General features: G+C 45.9%; 1 protein-coding gene across 1 annotated transcript in view; it reads left to right on the plus strand.

The window, feature by feature from the left end:
- Positions 1-17,067, plus strand: part of wnk1b (WNK lysine deficient protein kinase 1b) — a 209,215-nt gene that overhangs the window by 103,194 nt on the left and 88,954 nt on the right. The window contains exons 3-5 of the mRNA XM_046336086.1: positions 6,660-6,838; positions 12,268-12,488; positions 14,477-14,634. Of these exons, the coding sequence (XP_046192042.1) occupies positions 6,660-6,838; positions 12,268-12,488; positions 14,477-14,634 (558 nt within the window). The remainder of the gene's footprint in view (positions 1-6,659; positions 6,839-12,267; positions 12,489-14,476; positions 14,635-17,067) is intronic.

A 17,067-nucleotide genomic window follows, 5' to 3' on the forward strand; every position in this document is an offset into this window, starting at 1 on the left:
GAGACTGACATGACCAGCCTTCCAGACCCCCTCTTCAGTTCTCACACTGGAGACGGACATGACCAGCCTTGCAGACCCCCCTCTTCAGTTCTCACACTGGAGACGGACTGGAGACTGACATGACCAGCCTTGCAGACCCCCCTCTTCAGTTCTCACACTGGAGACGGACTGGAGACTGACATGACCAGCCTTCCAGACCCCCTCTTCAGTTCTCACACTGGAGACGGACATGACCAGCCTTGCAGACCCCCCTCTTCAGTTCTCACACTTTGACTGGATGGCACATTTCTTGCTGTTTTTTTAAACATATTTTTGTTCCATGTTTTATTTGGAATTTGTCAAAATTGGCACAATTATTTTCTTTTTTTTCCTTCCCAATTTCGTGGTATCTAATTGTCTCATCGCTGCAACTCCCGTACAGACTCGGGAGAGGCGAAGGTCGAGGGCACCACCCCAACATCAACCTATGTGAAAATAAGTGATTCGTCGATATGACATTTTCGGCCGATACCGATTTCCAAAATATTCCTTGCTCAGAAAAAACGACACCGATAACCGATATTTACAATTTTAGTGCCTTTTAGGCATTCTAGTACAGTTAAATAGTTAACACACACACACACATGGACACAGCGGTCTAAGGCACTGCATCTCAGTGCAAGAGGCATCACTACAGTCCCTGGTTCGATTCCAGGCTGTACCACAAATGGTCGTGATTGGGAGTCCCATAGGGCGGCGCACAATTTGCCCAGCGTCGTCCAGGTTAGGCCGGTGTAGGCAGTCATTGTAAATAAGTATTTGTTCTTAACTGACTTGCTTTACATAAATAAAGGTTGCACACACACACACACACACACACACACACACACACACACACACACACACACACACACACACACACACACACACACACACACACACACACACACACACACACACACACACACACACACACACACACTGACCAAAAAGTTTATTTAGTTGGCATTTACGTATGTCCCCGTTACTAGTAAAACATAATCAAAACCTTATTCTGTCACTTACTTGCTGTTTTGTTGTTCATTTGTTCAGTCGTTTCATTCCCAACCAGGATTTCTATGGAACGTCTTTGGTGTCAGAAAATATAGTATTTAACACTATTTGAGGTGTCAAATAGACTCGTTGACCAATCAGGACCTGAGTATTGACTGCACGTCACATAATCATTTAACGCGTTCATACATTTATTACGTAGTTATTACACATCGATTACACTCTTTACACTCTTTACACACTTTCATGTCACAACGATTCATCAATACATATGCTATGATGCTGGTAAAGTTGTCTGGCGCACCTACAGTGCTGGTCATTTAAAAAAAGCTAGCTCATTGATGCAAGCAATGTTCTAAACCAAAAACATAGTAAAACGACAATCTGTTTCAGTAGCTTTATTTAGCTAGTTAACTATATAGCTAGGTGTCATTATCTAAAATAACCCTCATTTATAGGACAGTTCTTATTTGATTAATGGTGGTCGGACCCATCTGTGAAGCTAGCCACAATAAGGATTAGCCACAATAGTGGACTTTGTGGTTAGCCTTCAAAATAAAAGTATGGCATAATTATACTATTTGTATTAATTTGCATCACTGTCAATTACATACTTTTATTTTGAAGGAAAACTGCAAATTCCACTATTGTGCCTAATCCTTACTGTGGCTAGCATCACAACACAACCCGGTCAGGTCGAGCCTCACTAGCCAGATGAAGCTAGCTGGCTGCTTATAACGTTAGCTTTGGGCAATAGTGTTAAGTAGCTGGCTAGCTATTTATTTTCATGAACTGAAGTTCAATTTCAATAGGCGAACAACCGCAAGTGGCTACCTAGCTAATACAGGATTCCTAAATCATTGCTAAGAATAATGAAAATGTCTGCAGTTTCTTTTGGTCATTGTTTTCAGACATGTTGTATTGGTGCTAGGCTACCCCAGAAGTTGCGGTCAAACAAATGCTGCTTTATTACCAACGTGGAGTTGTAAACACATCGTTTGTGGCCGACGTTTGGAGACTTTTTGTACAGCTTTGGCAGTGCTACTGTATCTTCTTTGACACACAAAGACCCAAACGGCGTTCCACAGTATTTATGTCGTGAAGCTAGTAGCAGTGACGTCTGAAAATGGCACACTTGGTGGTGTGTACCGGTGCTCAACCAGTCGGCGAAAGCCAACATCACAAACGACAGAGAACGGTTGATTGTCAAGGGCAATGAATTCCTTTATCTTGGATTTAATGGATTTTGCCATTGAGTTGTCTCGCTGAAATGTTGTTACTCTTTCAAATGACTGCTGGACTTGTTGACTGCTCGATCCACACAGCAGACATTGTGGACTAGGTTAGGAATGCTGTGTTGCAGGTGTAGCTCAACTTTACGTGTTGTCATTACGTAATGTACCTACGTTATATAGGTATGTACGTCATGTACCTACGTTATATAGGTATGTACGTCATGTACCTACGTTATATAGGTATGCACGTCATCTACCTACGTTATATAGGTATGCACGTCATCTACCTACGTTATATAGGTATGCACGTCATCTACCTACGTTATATAGGTATGCACGTCATCTACCTACGTTATATAGGTATGCACGTCATCTACCTACGTTATATAGGTATGCACGTCATCTACCTACGTTATATAGGTATGCACGTCATCTACCTACGTTATATAGGTATGCACGTCATCTACCTACGTTATATAGGTATGCACGTCATCTACCTACGTTATATAGGTATGCACGTCATCTACCTACGTTATATAGGTATCATCTACCTACGTTATATAGGTATGCACGTCATCTACCTACGTTATATAGGTATGCACGTCATCTACCTACGTTATATAGGTATGCACGTCATCTACCTATGTTATATAGGTATGCACGTCATCTACCTATGTTATATAGGTATGCACGTCATCTACCTACGTTATATAGGTATGCACGTCAGCTTTGACATCGCCGTTAAACTAGACAACGGCCGATACCGATATGTTCACCGATATATCGTGCATCCCTAGTGAAAATGGTATGCTTCTATGTTTTGTAGTAAAACAGACAGAGGAAGATAAGTGTTTCCAATTACATCATCGGGTGATTTTCTATTTTTTAAACTAATTATGAGAAGGCATTTGCATCTTCCTCCATCTTTTTTTTACTACAAAACATAGAAATGTGCCATTTTCAGATTGATGTTGGGGTGGTGCTGGACATGGTAAATATGAAGCAGATCAGTATTCAAATGTCCCTTTTAAAAATATTGATAGTATGCAGGTGGAACCTTTATTTCCAACTCCGTCTTTCCAAAGCTAATGTGTATATGGCCCTGGGACCCCTGATCCTCGTTAGAGCTGTTCAATATCTAATGGTCTCATCTGGGCTGAGTGTGTTCTCAGACCCACCTTCCCTGCTGAGTTTCCATGCACAGAACCTGATCCCTCTGAAACCTGCTAATGACTTGGCTTAATGAGTTGCATCTGTGCTCTGGTGACACTGAGGGTCCTCCTACTGGTGCTCGATGGATTTAGGTGGCTTGAACTGACATGGGCTTTATGGCTGCACAGGTGAAAGACTCACACAGACCGATATGGACACAAATACACTTTGTTTCTTCTTCTGTAGGGTAGCCTGTGATGCTGGCAGATTCTTTAGAGACCCAGGCTAGTAATGCCTGTCTCTGCCAGCTAAAAGGACTTCTGTAGGGTAGCCTGTGATGCTGGCAGATTGTCTAGAGACCCAGGCTAGTAATGCCTGTCTCTGCCAGCTAAAAGGACTTATGTAGGGTAGCCTGTGATGCTGGCAGATTGTCTAGAGACCCAGGCTAGTAATGCCTGTCTCTGCCAGCTAAAAAAATGACTTAAAAAATCAAATCAAATTTTATTTGTCACATACACATGGTTAGCAGATGTTAATGCGAGTGTAGCGAAATGCTTGTGCTTCTAGTTCCGACAATGCAGTGATAACCAACAAGTAATCTAACTAACAATTCCAAAACTACTGTCTTATAACAGTGCTAAGGGGATAAAACATGTACATAAGGATATATGAATGAGTGATGGTACAGGCAGCATACAGTAGATGGTATCCTACAGTATATACATATGAGATGAGTGTTCAGACAAAGTAAACAAAGTGGCATAGTTAAAGTGGCTAGTGATACATGTGTTACATAAGGATGCAGTCGACTTTGTTTAGAGTACAGTATATACATATGCATATGAGATGAATAATGTAGGGTAAGTAACATTATATAAGTAGCATTGTTTAAAGTGGCTAGTGAATATTTACATCATTTCCATCATAATCCATTATGCCATGGCTGGAAAATGTCAATGACAGTTTGTGGCAGCAGCCACTCAATGTTAGTGGTGGCTATTTAACAGTCTGCCTGTGATTGAGATAGAAGCTGTTTTTCAGTCTCTCGGTAGCTTTGATGCACCTCCCAGCTGACTCGCCTTCTGGATGATAGCGGGGTGAACAGGTAGTGGTTCGGGTGGTTGATGTCCTTGATGATCTTTATGGCCTTCCTGTAACAACGGGTCCAGTGTCCTGGAGGGCCTTTAGTTTGCCCCCTCTGTCTTGCTTTTATGTGCAGTCCTCATTTAACACCTCTGGAGAGCCATTTATTGAGGGCGGAGCAGCCATGATGAACCTGACCTTAAAAGGCGGTGATACAGCCCGCCAGGATGAACTCGTGGATACCATTTGCATCTGTAGAAGTTTGAAGAGTGCTTTTGTGACAAGCCGAATTTCTTCAGCCTCCTGAGGTTGAATAGGCGCCTGACTCTTCAGTCACGCTGTCAGTGTGAGTGGACCAATTCAGTTTGTCTGTGATGTGTATGCCGAGGAACTTAAAATGCTACCCTCTCCACTACTGTTAATCGATGTGGGGGGGTGTTCCCTCTGCTGTTTCCTGAAGTCCACAATCATCTCCTTAGTTTTGTTGACGTTGAGTGTGAGGTTATTCTGTAGGGTAGCCTGTGATGCTGGCAGATTGTCTAGAGACCCAGGCTAGTAATGCCTGTCTCTGCCAGCTAAAATGACTTCTGTAGGGTAGCCTGTGATGCTGGCAGATTGTCTAGAGACCCAGGCTAGTAATGCCTGTCTCTGCCAGCTAAAAGGACTAAATCACTGCTAATGCCAAAACCAAAATCCCCGGAAATACAATTGCTTTAGTGCTTTCACCAGGCATTGTTCTAATCCATCCTCATGTAATGCCCCAGGTGCAGATTTCAGAGCAACCCCATCCTTACCCCCATCAGCGGATTTAAACCATCATATCCTCGACGGAAGTAGACTTTGTTTTGGTTTTTCTGGGCTGGAAAATAAGGCCATAATGAAACAAATAGATGTCTGACCTTTTTTGTGAAACTGAAGGCTGAACCCTGTCTGCTTTTGATATAATCCATCTGACCAGGAAGGAATGAGGATGATTAATGACTAGGTTTGTGGACCGATAGGGCCTCCTCCCACCCTATCTCTCTCTCTCTCTCTATCTCTGCCTGCCTGTGTATGTGGAAAAGAAAAGAGATGACGCAATGTTGTGCCAAGCCGATCTGGCCAGGGAGAGGTGACTGTGGGTGACTCACCTCTATAGGGCCACACAGGGTGACTCTCCACTGGCCTTCTAACACCTGTCCCCTCCACCCCCACCCCCCCACCCTCCCCCTCCACCACCTCAACCGAACCTTTTTCTTTCTCCCCTCTGTCTTGCTTTTATGTGAATCCAGTCTGATTTAACACAAAGCTCATTACAGACCATTTATAGGGAGACTTCTGGTTTTACTATGCCATGATGAACTCTGACCTTAAAAGGGATACTTTGGGGTCCCCCCAGAGTCAGATGAAATTGTGGATACCATTTTTATGTGTCTGCGTGCGGTTTGAAGAAAATTGCTAACTGGCGTTAGCGCAATTGCTAACTGGCGTGCTAGCAGATACCCATAGACTTTCAGTCATTGTACTAGCACTTGTTAGCATTGGCTCGCGAAACTACTTCTAACTTCCTTCATACTTGACACAGACCTTAAAATGGTATCAACTAGTTAATCTGATTCTGGGGAAGTTGTTAAATGGCCTCATTGCTGAAATCCCCAAGTATCTGTTTAACAGGACCAAGCCTCTCGGCCACAAAGATATTTCTAAACCACAAACATGGAATCTCCGTAAAACAAGTCAAACCCCTCAAACTCACTCTTTTTTTAAATGTACAGCAATGTTTATTAGTGTTTCCCTGACCGCAATGGCCGGTGCATATATGGTTTGTGGTGCAGGCCAGCACTGGTATTCCCATCAAGTTAGAGGGACCCAGGCTGTTAAAATAGGACAACTGAGAAGTATGTAGGTTCGCTAGCTAGTCTGTTTGTTTTTGTTTTCTCAGTTCTTCCTGTGTGGTTCATGGCTTGACTAGGCAGGTTACTGTGAAACACTGTGACAACTGCTGATGGAAAAAGGACTTTATGAACACTTGATTGATTGAGCGATTGGTTTATTGATTGATTGGGTTCTGTCCTATACCTTAGGCTGGGTTATTGTAAAGCATTATGTGTCAAGACAACAGGAAATGGAATGTGAAATCTATTGTTTGCTAGATGTTTCTCCTGCTCTCTCCTACAGGATCGTAAGCTGTCTAAGACGGAGCGTCAGAGGTTCAAGGAGGAGGCTGAGATGTTGAAGGGTCTGCAGCACCATAACATTGTACGCTTCTACGACTCCTGGGAGTCTCCCTCCAAAGGAAAGAACTCCAAGTGCATCGTGCTGGTCACAGAGCTTATGACATCAGGCACCCTCAAAACGTGAGTAGTACTGACAAGCTTGTACGCTTTTATATATACACACACACACACACACACACACACACACACACACACACACACACACACACACACACACACACACACACACACACACACACACACACACACACACACACACACACACACACACACACACACACACACACACACACACACACACACACACACACACACACTAAACATTTTGGTGAACGTCCACCTCTCCAGTCGTCAACCTCTGCCGTCTCATCCCCACTACTGTTGTTCTCTGCCACCAACGGAGATATGAAAATGTCAAAGGAAATATCTTAATGTTATTTGTCCTTCTACTAAAACCTTTTCCTTGTTCCATAACCTTCATATTATGCGTAGGCACATCTGCTAGTCAAATAGGGCTTTGTGAGTGTTCCATAATAAGCACTTCACAGCTGTGTGTGAGCCCTGAGAGCAGAGTGGTACCTCTTACCAGGATGCTGTTGTCTCACCATGACCAGGACGCATGTCCATCTCCCTACCTCCCTGCTGATAGCTAGTCTACACTCGGTCTGGCACACTAGAGCCCACACACACACACACATGACAAAACCCCTGACAATGTAGAGAGAACAGAAGTGGACAGGACAGGGGGGTACCAGGCTCTGGGCACATGGTGTTTGTGGTAACAATAAAACCTGAATGTAGAGCAGACAGCTACAGTAGAAATGGGCAACGGACTGCGTGCCGCCCACCACCCCAATTTCCATGGGATTGATGCATTGTGGGAGAGCTGGGAGAGTTGCCCACCTGCCAGCTGCTGCTGCTGCAGATTCCTCACATTCTTGATAGAGAGGCGGAGGCAGGGAGCGAGACTGAGGTAGAGTGAGACAGACAGACAGATAAAGGGAGGGGGAGGGGAGAGAGCGAGACAAAAGGTGAGGATGGAGAGAGACATGGAATGAGAGAGACAGACAGACGAGACAAAAGGTGAGGATGGAGAGAGACATAAAGGGAGATGAAGGGAGGGGGGGGAGAGAGCGAGACAAATGGTGAGGATGGAGAGAGACATGGAACGAGAGAGAGCGAGAGCGAGACAGAGAGACGAAGAGAGGACAGATAAAGGGGGGGGGAGAGAGCGAGACAAATGGTGAGGATGGAGAGAGACATGGAACAAAGGGAGAGAGAGCGACAAAGAGGAAGGGATGGGGGAGGGATGAGGGAGAGCGAGACAAATGGTGAGGATGGAGAGAGACATGGAACGAGAGAGAGCGACAGACAAATGGACATGGAACGAGAGAGAGCGACAGATGAAGGGAGGGAGAGAGCGAGACAAATGGTGATGATGGAGAGAGACATGGAACGAGAGAGAGCGACAGACGAAGGGAGGGGGAGGGGAGAGAGCGAGACAAATGGTGAGGATGGAGAGAGACATGGAACGAGAGAGAGCGACAGACAAGGGAGGGGAGAGAGCTGAGAGATGGAGAGAGACAAATGGTGACAATGGAGAGAGACATGGAACGAGAGAGAGCGACAGACAAAGAGAAAATGAGAGGGTGTCAGTGTGGCTGCCTGTCCAATCTGCTGTGGTGTTGTACCAGTACTGACCATGTGGTGCTAGTCTGTCTGGGCCCACAACAGGACAGACAGTGCAGCTCAGGACTCTGGACCAGACCAGCAGCTCCCTCCTGTGGAAGAGTCAGTGTGCTGTGTCTTAAACGACTGCACCTTCACTATGGGGACGGTAACACTGTCATGGCCTAGATTATCCACTTCCTGTAACACTGTCATGGCCTAGATTATCCACTTCCTGTAACACTGTCATGGCCTAGATTATCCACTTCCTGTAACACTGTCCACTTCCTGTAACACTGTCACGGAGGGTTGTTCAACATGGGAGCCTGAGCCCAGTGCAAAAAGGAAAAACACTGAGGTTTGGCACTGTAACACTCAGGGTACTGATCCAGATACACACATGTAGTCTAAACACAGGTGCACGTATACACACCAGGGATTTGTCTGCCGTTTAAATCCTTGGGCGGGCCGCCTAAGTGTTTGTTCGGGCCTGCTAAGTCCAAACAGGGTTTTTAGAAATACATTTCTGGATGGATGTTTTCAGTGTAAACTTAAACAACTATAACCAGATTATTATAAAGTATGTAGAAAATATTATGTATGTGTAATATACGCTACTCAAAAAAATAAAGGGAACCCTAAAATAACACATCTTAGATCTGAATGAATGAAATATTCTTATTAAATATTTTTTTCTTTACATAGTTGAATGTGCTGACAACAAAATCACACAAAAATTATCAATGGAAATCAAATTTATCAACCCATGGAGGTCTGGATTTGGAGTCACACTCAAAATTAAAGTGGAAAACCACACTACAGGCTAATCCAACTTTGATGTAATGTCCTTAAAACAAGTCAAAATGAGGCTCAGTAGTGTGTGTGGCCTCCACGTGCCTGTATGACCTCCCTACAACGCCTGGACATGCTCCTGATGAGGTGGCGGATGGTCTCCTGAGGGATCTCCTCCCAGACCTGGACTAAAGCATCCGCCAACTCCTGGACAGTCTGTGGTGCAACCTGGCCTTAGTGGATGGAGCGAGACATGATGTCCCAGATGTGCTCAATTGGATTCAGGTCTGGGGAACGGGCAGGCCAGTCCATAGCATCAATGCCTTCCTCTTGCAGGAACTGCTGACACACTCCAGCCACATGAGGTCTAGCATTGTCTTGCATGAGGAGGAACCCAGGGCCAACCGCACCAGCATATGGTCTCACAAGAGGTCTGAGGATCTCATCTCGGTACCTAATGGCAGTCAGGCTGCCTCTGGCGAGCACATGGAGGGCTGTGCGGCCCCCCAAAGAAGTGCCACCCCACACCATGACTGACCCACCGCCAAACCGGTCATGCTGGAGGATGTTGCAGGCAACAGAACGTTCTCCATGGTGTCTCCAGACTGTCACGTCTGTCACATGTGCTCAGTGTGAACCTGCTTTCATCTGTGAAGAGCACAGGGCGCCATTGGCGAATTTGCCAATCTTGATGTTCTTTGGCATATGCCAAACGTCCTGCACGGTCTTGGGCTGTAAGCACAACCCCCACCTGTGGACGTCGGGCCCTCATACCACCCTCATGGAGTCTGTTTCTGACCGTTTGAGCAGACACATGCACATTTGTGGCCTGCTGCAGGTCATTTTGCAGGGTTCTGGCAGTGCTCCTCCTGCTCCTCCTTGCAGAAAGGCGGAGGTAGCGGTCCTGCTGCTGGTTTGTTGCCCTCCTACGGCCTCCTCCACGTCTCCTGATGTACTGGCCTGTCTCCTGGTAGCGCCTCCATGCTCTGGACACTACGCTGACAGACACAGCAAACCTTCTTGCCACAGCTCGCATTGATGTGCCATCCTGGATGAGCTGCACTACCTGAGCCACTTGTTTGGGTTGTAGACTCCGTCTCATGCTACCACTAGAGTGAAAGCACTGCCAGCATTCAAAAGTGACCAAAACATCAGCCAGGAAGCATAGGACCTGAGAAGTGGTCTGTGGTTATCACCTGCAGAACCACTCCTTTATTGGGGGTTTCTTGCTAATTGCCTATCATTTTCACCTGTTGTCTATTCCATTTACACAACAGCATGTGACATTCATTGTCAATCAGTGTTGCTTCTTAAGTGGACAGTCTGTTTTCACAGAAGTGTGATTGACTTGGAGTTACATTGTGTTGTTTAAGTGTTCCCTTTATTTTTTTGAGAGGTGTATATAAACTCAGCAACAAAAAAAAGAAACGCAAAAAGACATTTTTCAGTACCCTGTCTTTCAAAGATAATTTGTTCAAATCCAAATAACTCCACAGATCTTCATTGTAAAGGGTTTAAACGCTGTTTCCCATGCTTGTTCAATGAACCATAAACAATTAATGAACATGCACCTGACGAACGGTCGCTAAGACACTAACAGCTTACAGACGGTAGACAATTAAGTTCACAGTTATGAAAACTTAGGACACTAAAGAGGCCTTTCTACTGACTGAAAACTGTCTGACTGTCTGAAATAGGCTGAGAGAGGCTGGCCTGAGGGCTTCTAGACCTGTTGTAAGTCTGGTCCTCACCAGACATCAACGGGCACAAACCCACCGTCACTGGACCAGACAGGACTGGCAAAAAGTGCTCTTCACTGACGAGTCGTGGTTTTGTCTCACCAGGGGTGATGGTCGGACTTGTGTTTATCGTCGAAGGAATGAGCGTTACACCGATGCCTGTACTCTGGAGTGGGATCGATTTGGAGGTGGGGGGTCCGTCATGGTCTGGGGCGGTGTGTCACAGCATCATCGGACTGAGCTTGATGTCATTGCAGGCAATCTCAACGCTGTGCGTTACAGGGAAGACATCCTCCTCCCTCATGTGGTACCCTTCCTGCAGGCTCATCCTGACATGACCCTCCAGCATGACAATGCCACCAGCCATACTGCTCGTTCTGTTTGTGATTTCCTGCAAGACAGGAATGTCGGTGTTCTGCCATGGCCAGTGAAGAGCCCGGATCTCAATCCCATTGAGCACATCTGGGACCTGTTGGATCGGAGGGTGAGGGCTACGGCCATTACCCCCAGAAATGTCCGGGAAGGTCAGACAATCTGGAAAACTTCAAGAACTTTGAAAGTTTCTTCAAGTGCAGTCGCAAAAAACATCAAGCGCTATGATGAAACTGACTCTCATCTCATGAGGACCGCCACAGGACAGGAAGACTCAGAGTTGACTCTGCTGCAGAGGATAAGTTCATTAGAGTTACCAACCTCAGAAATTGCAGCCCAAATAATTGCTTCACAGGAAGCAGGAGACTGTAAATCAGGCCTTCGTGGTCGAATTGCTGCAAAGAAATCACTACTAAAGTCCTTTAGTTTGAGTCCAAATTTGAGATATTTGGTTCCAACCGCTGTGTCTTTGTGGTTGAGAGAATGAGAAGGGTGGCTACTTTGAAGAATCTCAAATATAAAATATATTTTGATTTGTGTAATACTTTATTGGTTACTACATGATTCCATATATTTTTGATGTGTTTCTTATTCTACAATGTAGAACATAGTAAAAATAAAGGGGAAAACCCCTTGAATGAGTAGGTGTGTCAACTTTTGACTGGTCCTGTACATGAAGCCAGTGATCACTCCTCATCAGTGATGGTTACTTTAATAATCATGAATCACCTGTAACAGCTGATAGAAATGTTACACCTCATCTCACCACTGCTTGTTTTATTGTATTTGTTCTCAACGCTTTACCTCACATTTATAATGACAACTTTTACTGGCTAAATGAATATTTAAAATGTGTTGTAGGTACTGTACATGAAGAGGTTCAAGGTGCTGAAGATGATGGTTCTTCAGCTATATCAGAACAACACTGGTTAGAAATGTCCCACAGTCTCATCACGTTTTGTTCTTATTGTGTTCTAGGTATCTGAAGCGGTTCAAGGTGATGAAGATCAAGGTTCTACGTAGCTGGTGTCGTCAGATCCTAAAGGGGCTCCACTTCCTCCACACCCGGGCCCCTCCCATCATTCACAGGGACCTGAAGTGTGACAACATCTTCATCACCGGCCCCACTGGCTCCGTCAAGATAGGAGACCTGGGATTGGCTACGCTCAAACGGGCCTCCTTCGCCAAGAGTGTCATAGGTACGACCACAGGCTGATTTAGTGACATTTGAACCTTTTTGACCCTTGACCATTCACCTTCTACCCCAACACCTGTGTCAAAGCCAGATCCATTCCCTCGTCCCTTCCGACCACAGATGGTTGAATTTAAAATATATTAGGATTTAAATGGACACCTTCTGGAATGGAATGTGAGGGTTTCGGGTGACGGGGTTGGAAGGACTGGATAAAAGTTAAATATATTTAAAATTCATTCCTTACTTCTTTTTAAAAAGTGTTTAAGATTCCAACCACTGTTTGTCGTAAGCCGACCACAGGTTTTCAGCGCCTGGCTCTCCCTGACCGTAGTTCTCCGTGGGCCTCCAGTTTCCTCCAGGGCTGGTTGTGTTGGACTGGTCTCGGGGTGAAACTGGGGAGCCACCCCGGCTCTGCTGTGCCATCCAGTTCCCTGTTTTAACAAGGGGAAAACACCGTTTTGGTCTCTGTTCCCCCATCTGAAAACAATCAGTTACGCCAGAAAAAGCTAATTGAAATTCATATTAGGCAGGTGAAAGCACTCTGACTTTCCATAAACTGTGGTGTGTTGGAGCTTGTAAATTGCCCTAATGACAGCAGGTCTTTAGCCACATCGTGAAATCCCACAAATGTTGACAATAAATGTGGAGTTTTCCCTCTTGTGGGTAAAAACCATATTTTCTCTTTGGGTTTGGGTGGAGACCTGTGGTTTGTTTACTTTAAGCCTGATTTAAAATCTAAGATGCACATGCTGACAATGATAATGAATGTTCCTGAAATGACGCCCTATTCACTATATAGTGCACTACTTTTGAACAGTACCTGTAGGGCTCCCATAGGGCTCTGGTCAAAAGTAACGCACTATATAGGGAATAGGGGACCGTTTCAGATGCAGTAATATCTCTCTCTCTGAAATGTTTTCCTCGTGGGTTTTGTGTTCTCCCCCTCAGCGTTTTAAGATCACCTGACACGGCCATCTCTATCTGCTCATCTAGCTTTTTCCCCTTAATCAACCTGTTTTCTTTTTTGTCTATCTGTGCTCTTTGAGTATTTAAAACATGTAGGCTCTCCCTCATTCTGCAGTACTGGGTAATAATATCATATGTACTGCAGTCACAGTAAGTGGTTCTGGTAAGTGAAAATAAACATTAAATAAACATTTCCCCAAAAAATCTAAATAATAGTTTTTCTGTGTAAGACCTTTGCTTCTCACCAGTGTCATCAGGTGCACGGAACAGAGCAGTTTAGTTCAGTGTGTAGCTATGGGATGGGCTTTATCTCAGGGCCTAACCAACCTACTCTAACCTTTGCTTCCAACAGGTCAACTAACAGGTAAGTGACACTAAGACATGTATCGTGTTTCTCTGTGAAAGGTGAGGTTTTGACACAAGTTAGTTCCATAGCTACGTTGATAACCGTACCAGTAGGACAAATGTAGTAATAAAGGCCCTCGATTGGCTATTTCAGACTCAACTGTTACAAAGCTTTCCAATCAGGCGTTTGTGTCTGAATGGGGAGGGGATTAAACTTACATTTACCTGTCTGTCTTGCTAACAACCTGTCGTCCTCTCAACCCCTCTCCTGTTTGAGTCTTCTCTAACCAGACTGCTCCCAATTGCTTGATTACAAAGTATCAGCACAAGGGCCAATCAGCATGTTCTGTGCACCTGTCCCCCCCTTCTCTCTCTTAGCCCCAATAAAAGGTCTTACAGAGAAAAACTTGTGCCTGTTTCAATTCTGACTAAACTGAATCCAGCTTCCCCCTTCTCTTTTATTTATTTATTTATTTGATTTATTTATTTTGCTCCCACCATTCCCCCTCTCCGCTCTCTCTTCTGTCTCTCTCCTCGCAGGTGGTACGTCGGCGGCCTGTCCCGTGGCTTCGTCCTTTCCTCCTCTCCCCTCTGGCCCTCTTGGGTGAGTTGGGCCGGAGGAGACACAGCAGTGTGAGGCACAGAGAGTTCTGAACCCGTTCCGTTTTGATCCGTTTCAAGGTACCCCAGAGTTCATGGCCCCTGAGATGTATGAGGAGAAGTATGACGAGTCAGTGGATGTGTATGCCTTTGGGATGTGCATGCTGGAGATGGCCACCTCAGAGTACCCCTACTCCGAGTGCCAGAACGCTGCACAGATCTACCGCCGAGTCACCAGCGTAAGTGTCCTCCATCTTAAAATACCTTGGTCCAGCCCCTCCCCCCTCCAGCCCCTCCCCCCTCCAGCCCCTCCCCTTCCGGATGTCACTGCCAATTACACTCTTTCTCTTCTAGCTGCCGTTCCTCTCCTCTTCTCCACCCTCTGTAGTTTTTTCTTGTTCTGTGTCTCTCTGTGTCTCATTCCTCTGGGTTGCAGTCAGTCTCACAGACACTTGGCCTGTATGTGTCTGTGTGGTTTGTTCTTTATGGTCTCAGTCGATCATAAAGCTCATGTTTGATCACTAGGGAGGAGGACTCCACGTCCTCATCCACCTCCCCTTTAACAACACACACACACACACACACACACACACACACACACACACACACACACACACACACACACACACACACACACACACACACACACACACACACACACACACACACACACACACACACACACACACACACACACACACACACACACACACACACACACACACACACACACACACACACACCCTCCTTGCTTTGTGCCGCCCGGTATTCTCAATTCCCCTATAGTCACCCAGCCAACCTCATCAAGCAGCATATCATTTACGATGTTGAGATTGGGGAGATTCTGCCTCCGCAGTTTCGCAATGAGTTCCACCATTCAGATGTCTTCCATAGACTGTTGAACTAGGACTCTGACACTGGGAGGAGCGTCTTGCTTTGATATGGTCAGGTTTTTACAAGGATTCAACTGTCAACTCTGAATGGGACTAATAACTAATAATGATGTTGCAGATGTTATCTGACTTTTACTGTTGCTAGTCTGGTTGCCAGGGAACGACCGCTTCACTCCACTACAGAATCTGTATTCACATACAGCACATTACATTTTATTTGTTGTAATTAAGATGTTTACAATAGGTTCCCTAATGTGCTTCTCTCGCCAGTTTGCTGATTTGGTAAACATATAGATCCGGAGACCTAGCTGACCCAATTGTATTACTATTTCCAAGCACTGAGAATGAGGAAGGCCTTCCTGAGTGCAGAGAGGACATTTGAGTCTTGTTATTCCTCATCATCAGTGGCTGTGTGACGAGGCATGGCCTTTCTGTGCTAACCTGTTCCCAGATCTGTTGGTGCTGACTCACCAACTGACTGCACAAACAGATCTGGGACCAGGCTAGTCCTGTGCTTACTGCCTCTCCTCTGTATAAGCTCCCTAGGTTCCCTCTGCCTCCTCCACCCCACATCTCTTTATCTCCTCTATAGTCTCCCTAGGTTCCCTCAGCCTCAGCCACCCCACATCTCTTTATCTCCTCTGTATAGTCTCCCTAGGTTCCCTCCTCCACCCCACATCTCTTTATCTCCTCTGTATAGTCTCCCTAGGTTCCCTCCTCCACCCCACATCTCTTTATCTCCTCTGTATAGTCTCCCTAGGTTCCCTCCTCCACCCCACATCTCTTTATCTCCTCTGTATAGTCTCCCTAGGTTCCCTCCTCCACCCCACATCTCTTTATCTCCTCTGTATAGTCTCCCTAGGTTCCCTCCTCCACCCCACATCTCTTTATCTCCTCTGTATAGTCTCCCTAGGTTCCCTCTGCCTCCGCCACCCCACATCTCTTTATCTCCTCTGTATAGTCTCCCTAGGTTCCCTCCTCCACCCCACATCTCTTTATCTCCTCTGTATAGTCTCCCTAGGTTCCCTCTGCCTCCTCCACCCCACATCTCTTTATCTCCTCTGTATAGTCTCCCTAGGTTCCCTCCTCCACCCCACATCTCTTTATCTCCTCTGTATAGTCTCCCTAGGTTCCCTCTGCCTCCTCCACCCCACATCTCTTTATCTCCTCTGTATAGTCTCCCTAGGTTCCCTCCTCCACCCCACATCTCTTTATCTCCTCTGTATAGTCTCCCTAGGTTCCCTCTGCCACCCCACATCTCTTTATCTCCTCTGTATAGTCTCCCTAGGTTCCCTCCGCCACCCCACATCTCTTTATCTCCTCTGTATAGTCTCCCTAGGTTCCCTCCTCCACCCCACATCTCTTTATCTCCTCTGTATAGTCTCCCTAGGTTCCCTCTGCCTCCTCCACCCCACATCTCTTTATCTCCTCTGTATAGTCTCCCTAGGTTCCCTCCTCCACCCCACATCTCTTTATCTCCTCTATAGTCTCCCTAGGTTCCCTCCTCCACCCCACATCTCTTTATCTCCTCTGTATAGTCTCCCTAGGTTCCCTCTGCCTCCTCCACCCCACATCTCTTTATCTCCTCTGTATAGTCTCCCTAGGTTCCCTCCTCCACCCCACATCTCTTTATCTCCTCTGTATAGTCTCCCAGGTTCCCTCCTCCACCCCACATCTCTTTATCTCCTCTGTATAGTCTCCCTAGGTTCCCTCCTCCACCCCACATCTCTTTATCTCCTCTGTATAGTCTCCCTAGGTTCCCTCCGCTAGGTTCCCTCC

This window comes from Oncorhynchus gorbuscha, unplaced genomic scaffold, assembly GCF_021184085.1.
Source record: "Oncorhynchus gorbuscha isolate QuinsamMale2020 ecotype Even-year unplaced genomic scaffold, OgorEven_v1.0 Un_scaffold_925, whole genome shotgun sequence".
NCBI classification, from domain to species: domain Eukaryota; kingdom Metazoa; phylum Chordata; class Actinopteri; order Salmoniformes; family Salmonidae; genus Oncorhynchus; species Oncorhynchus gorbuscha.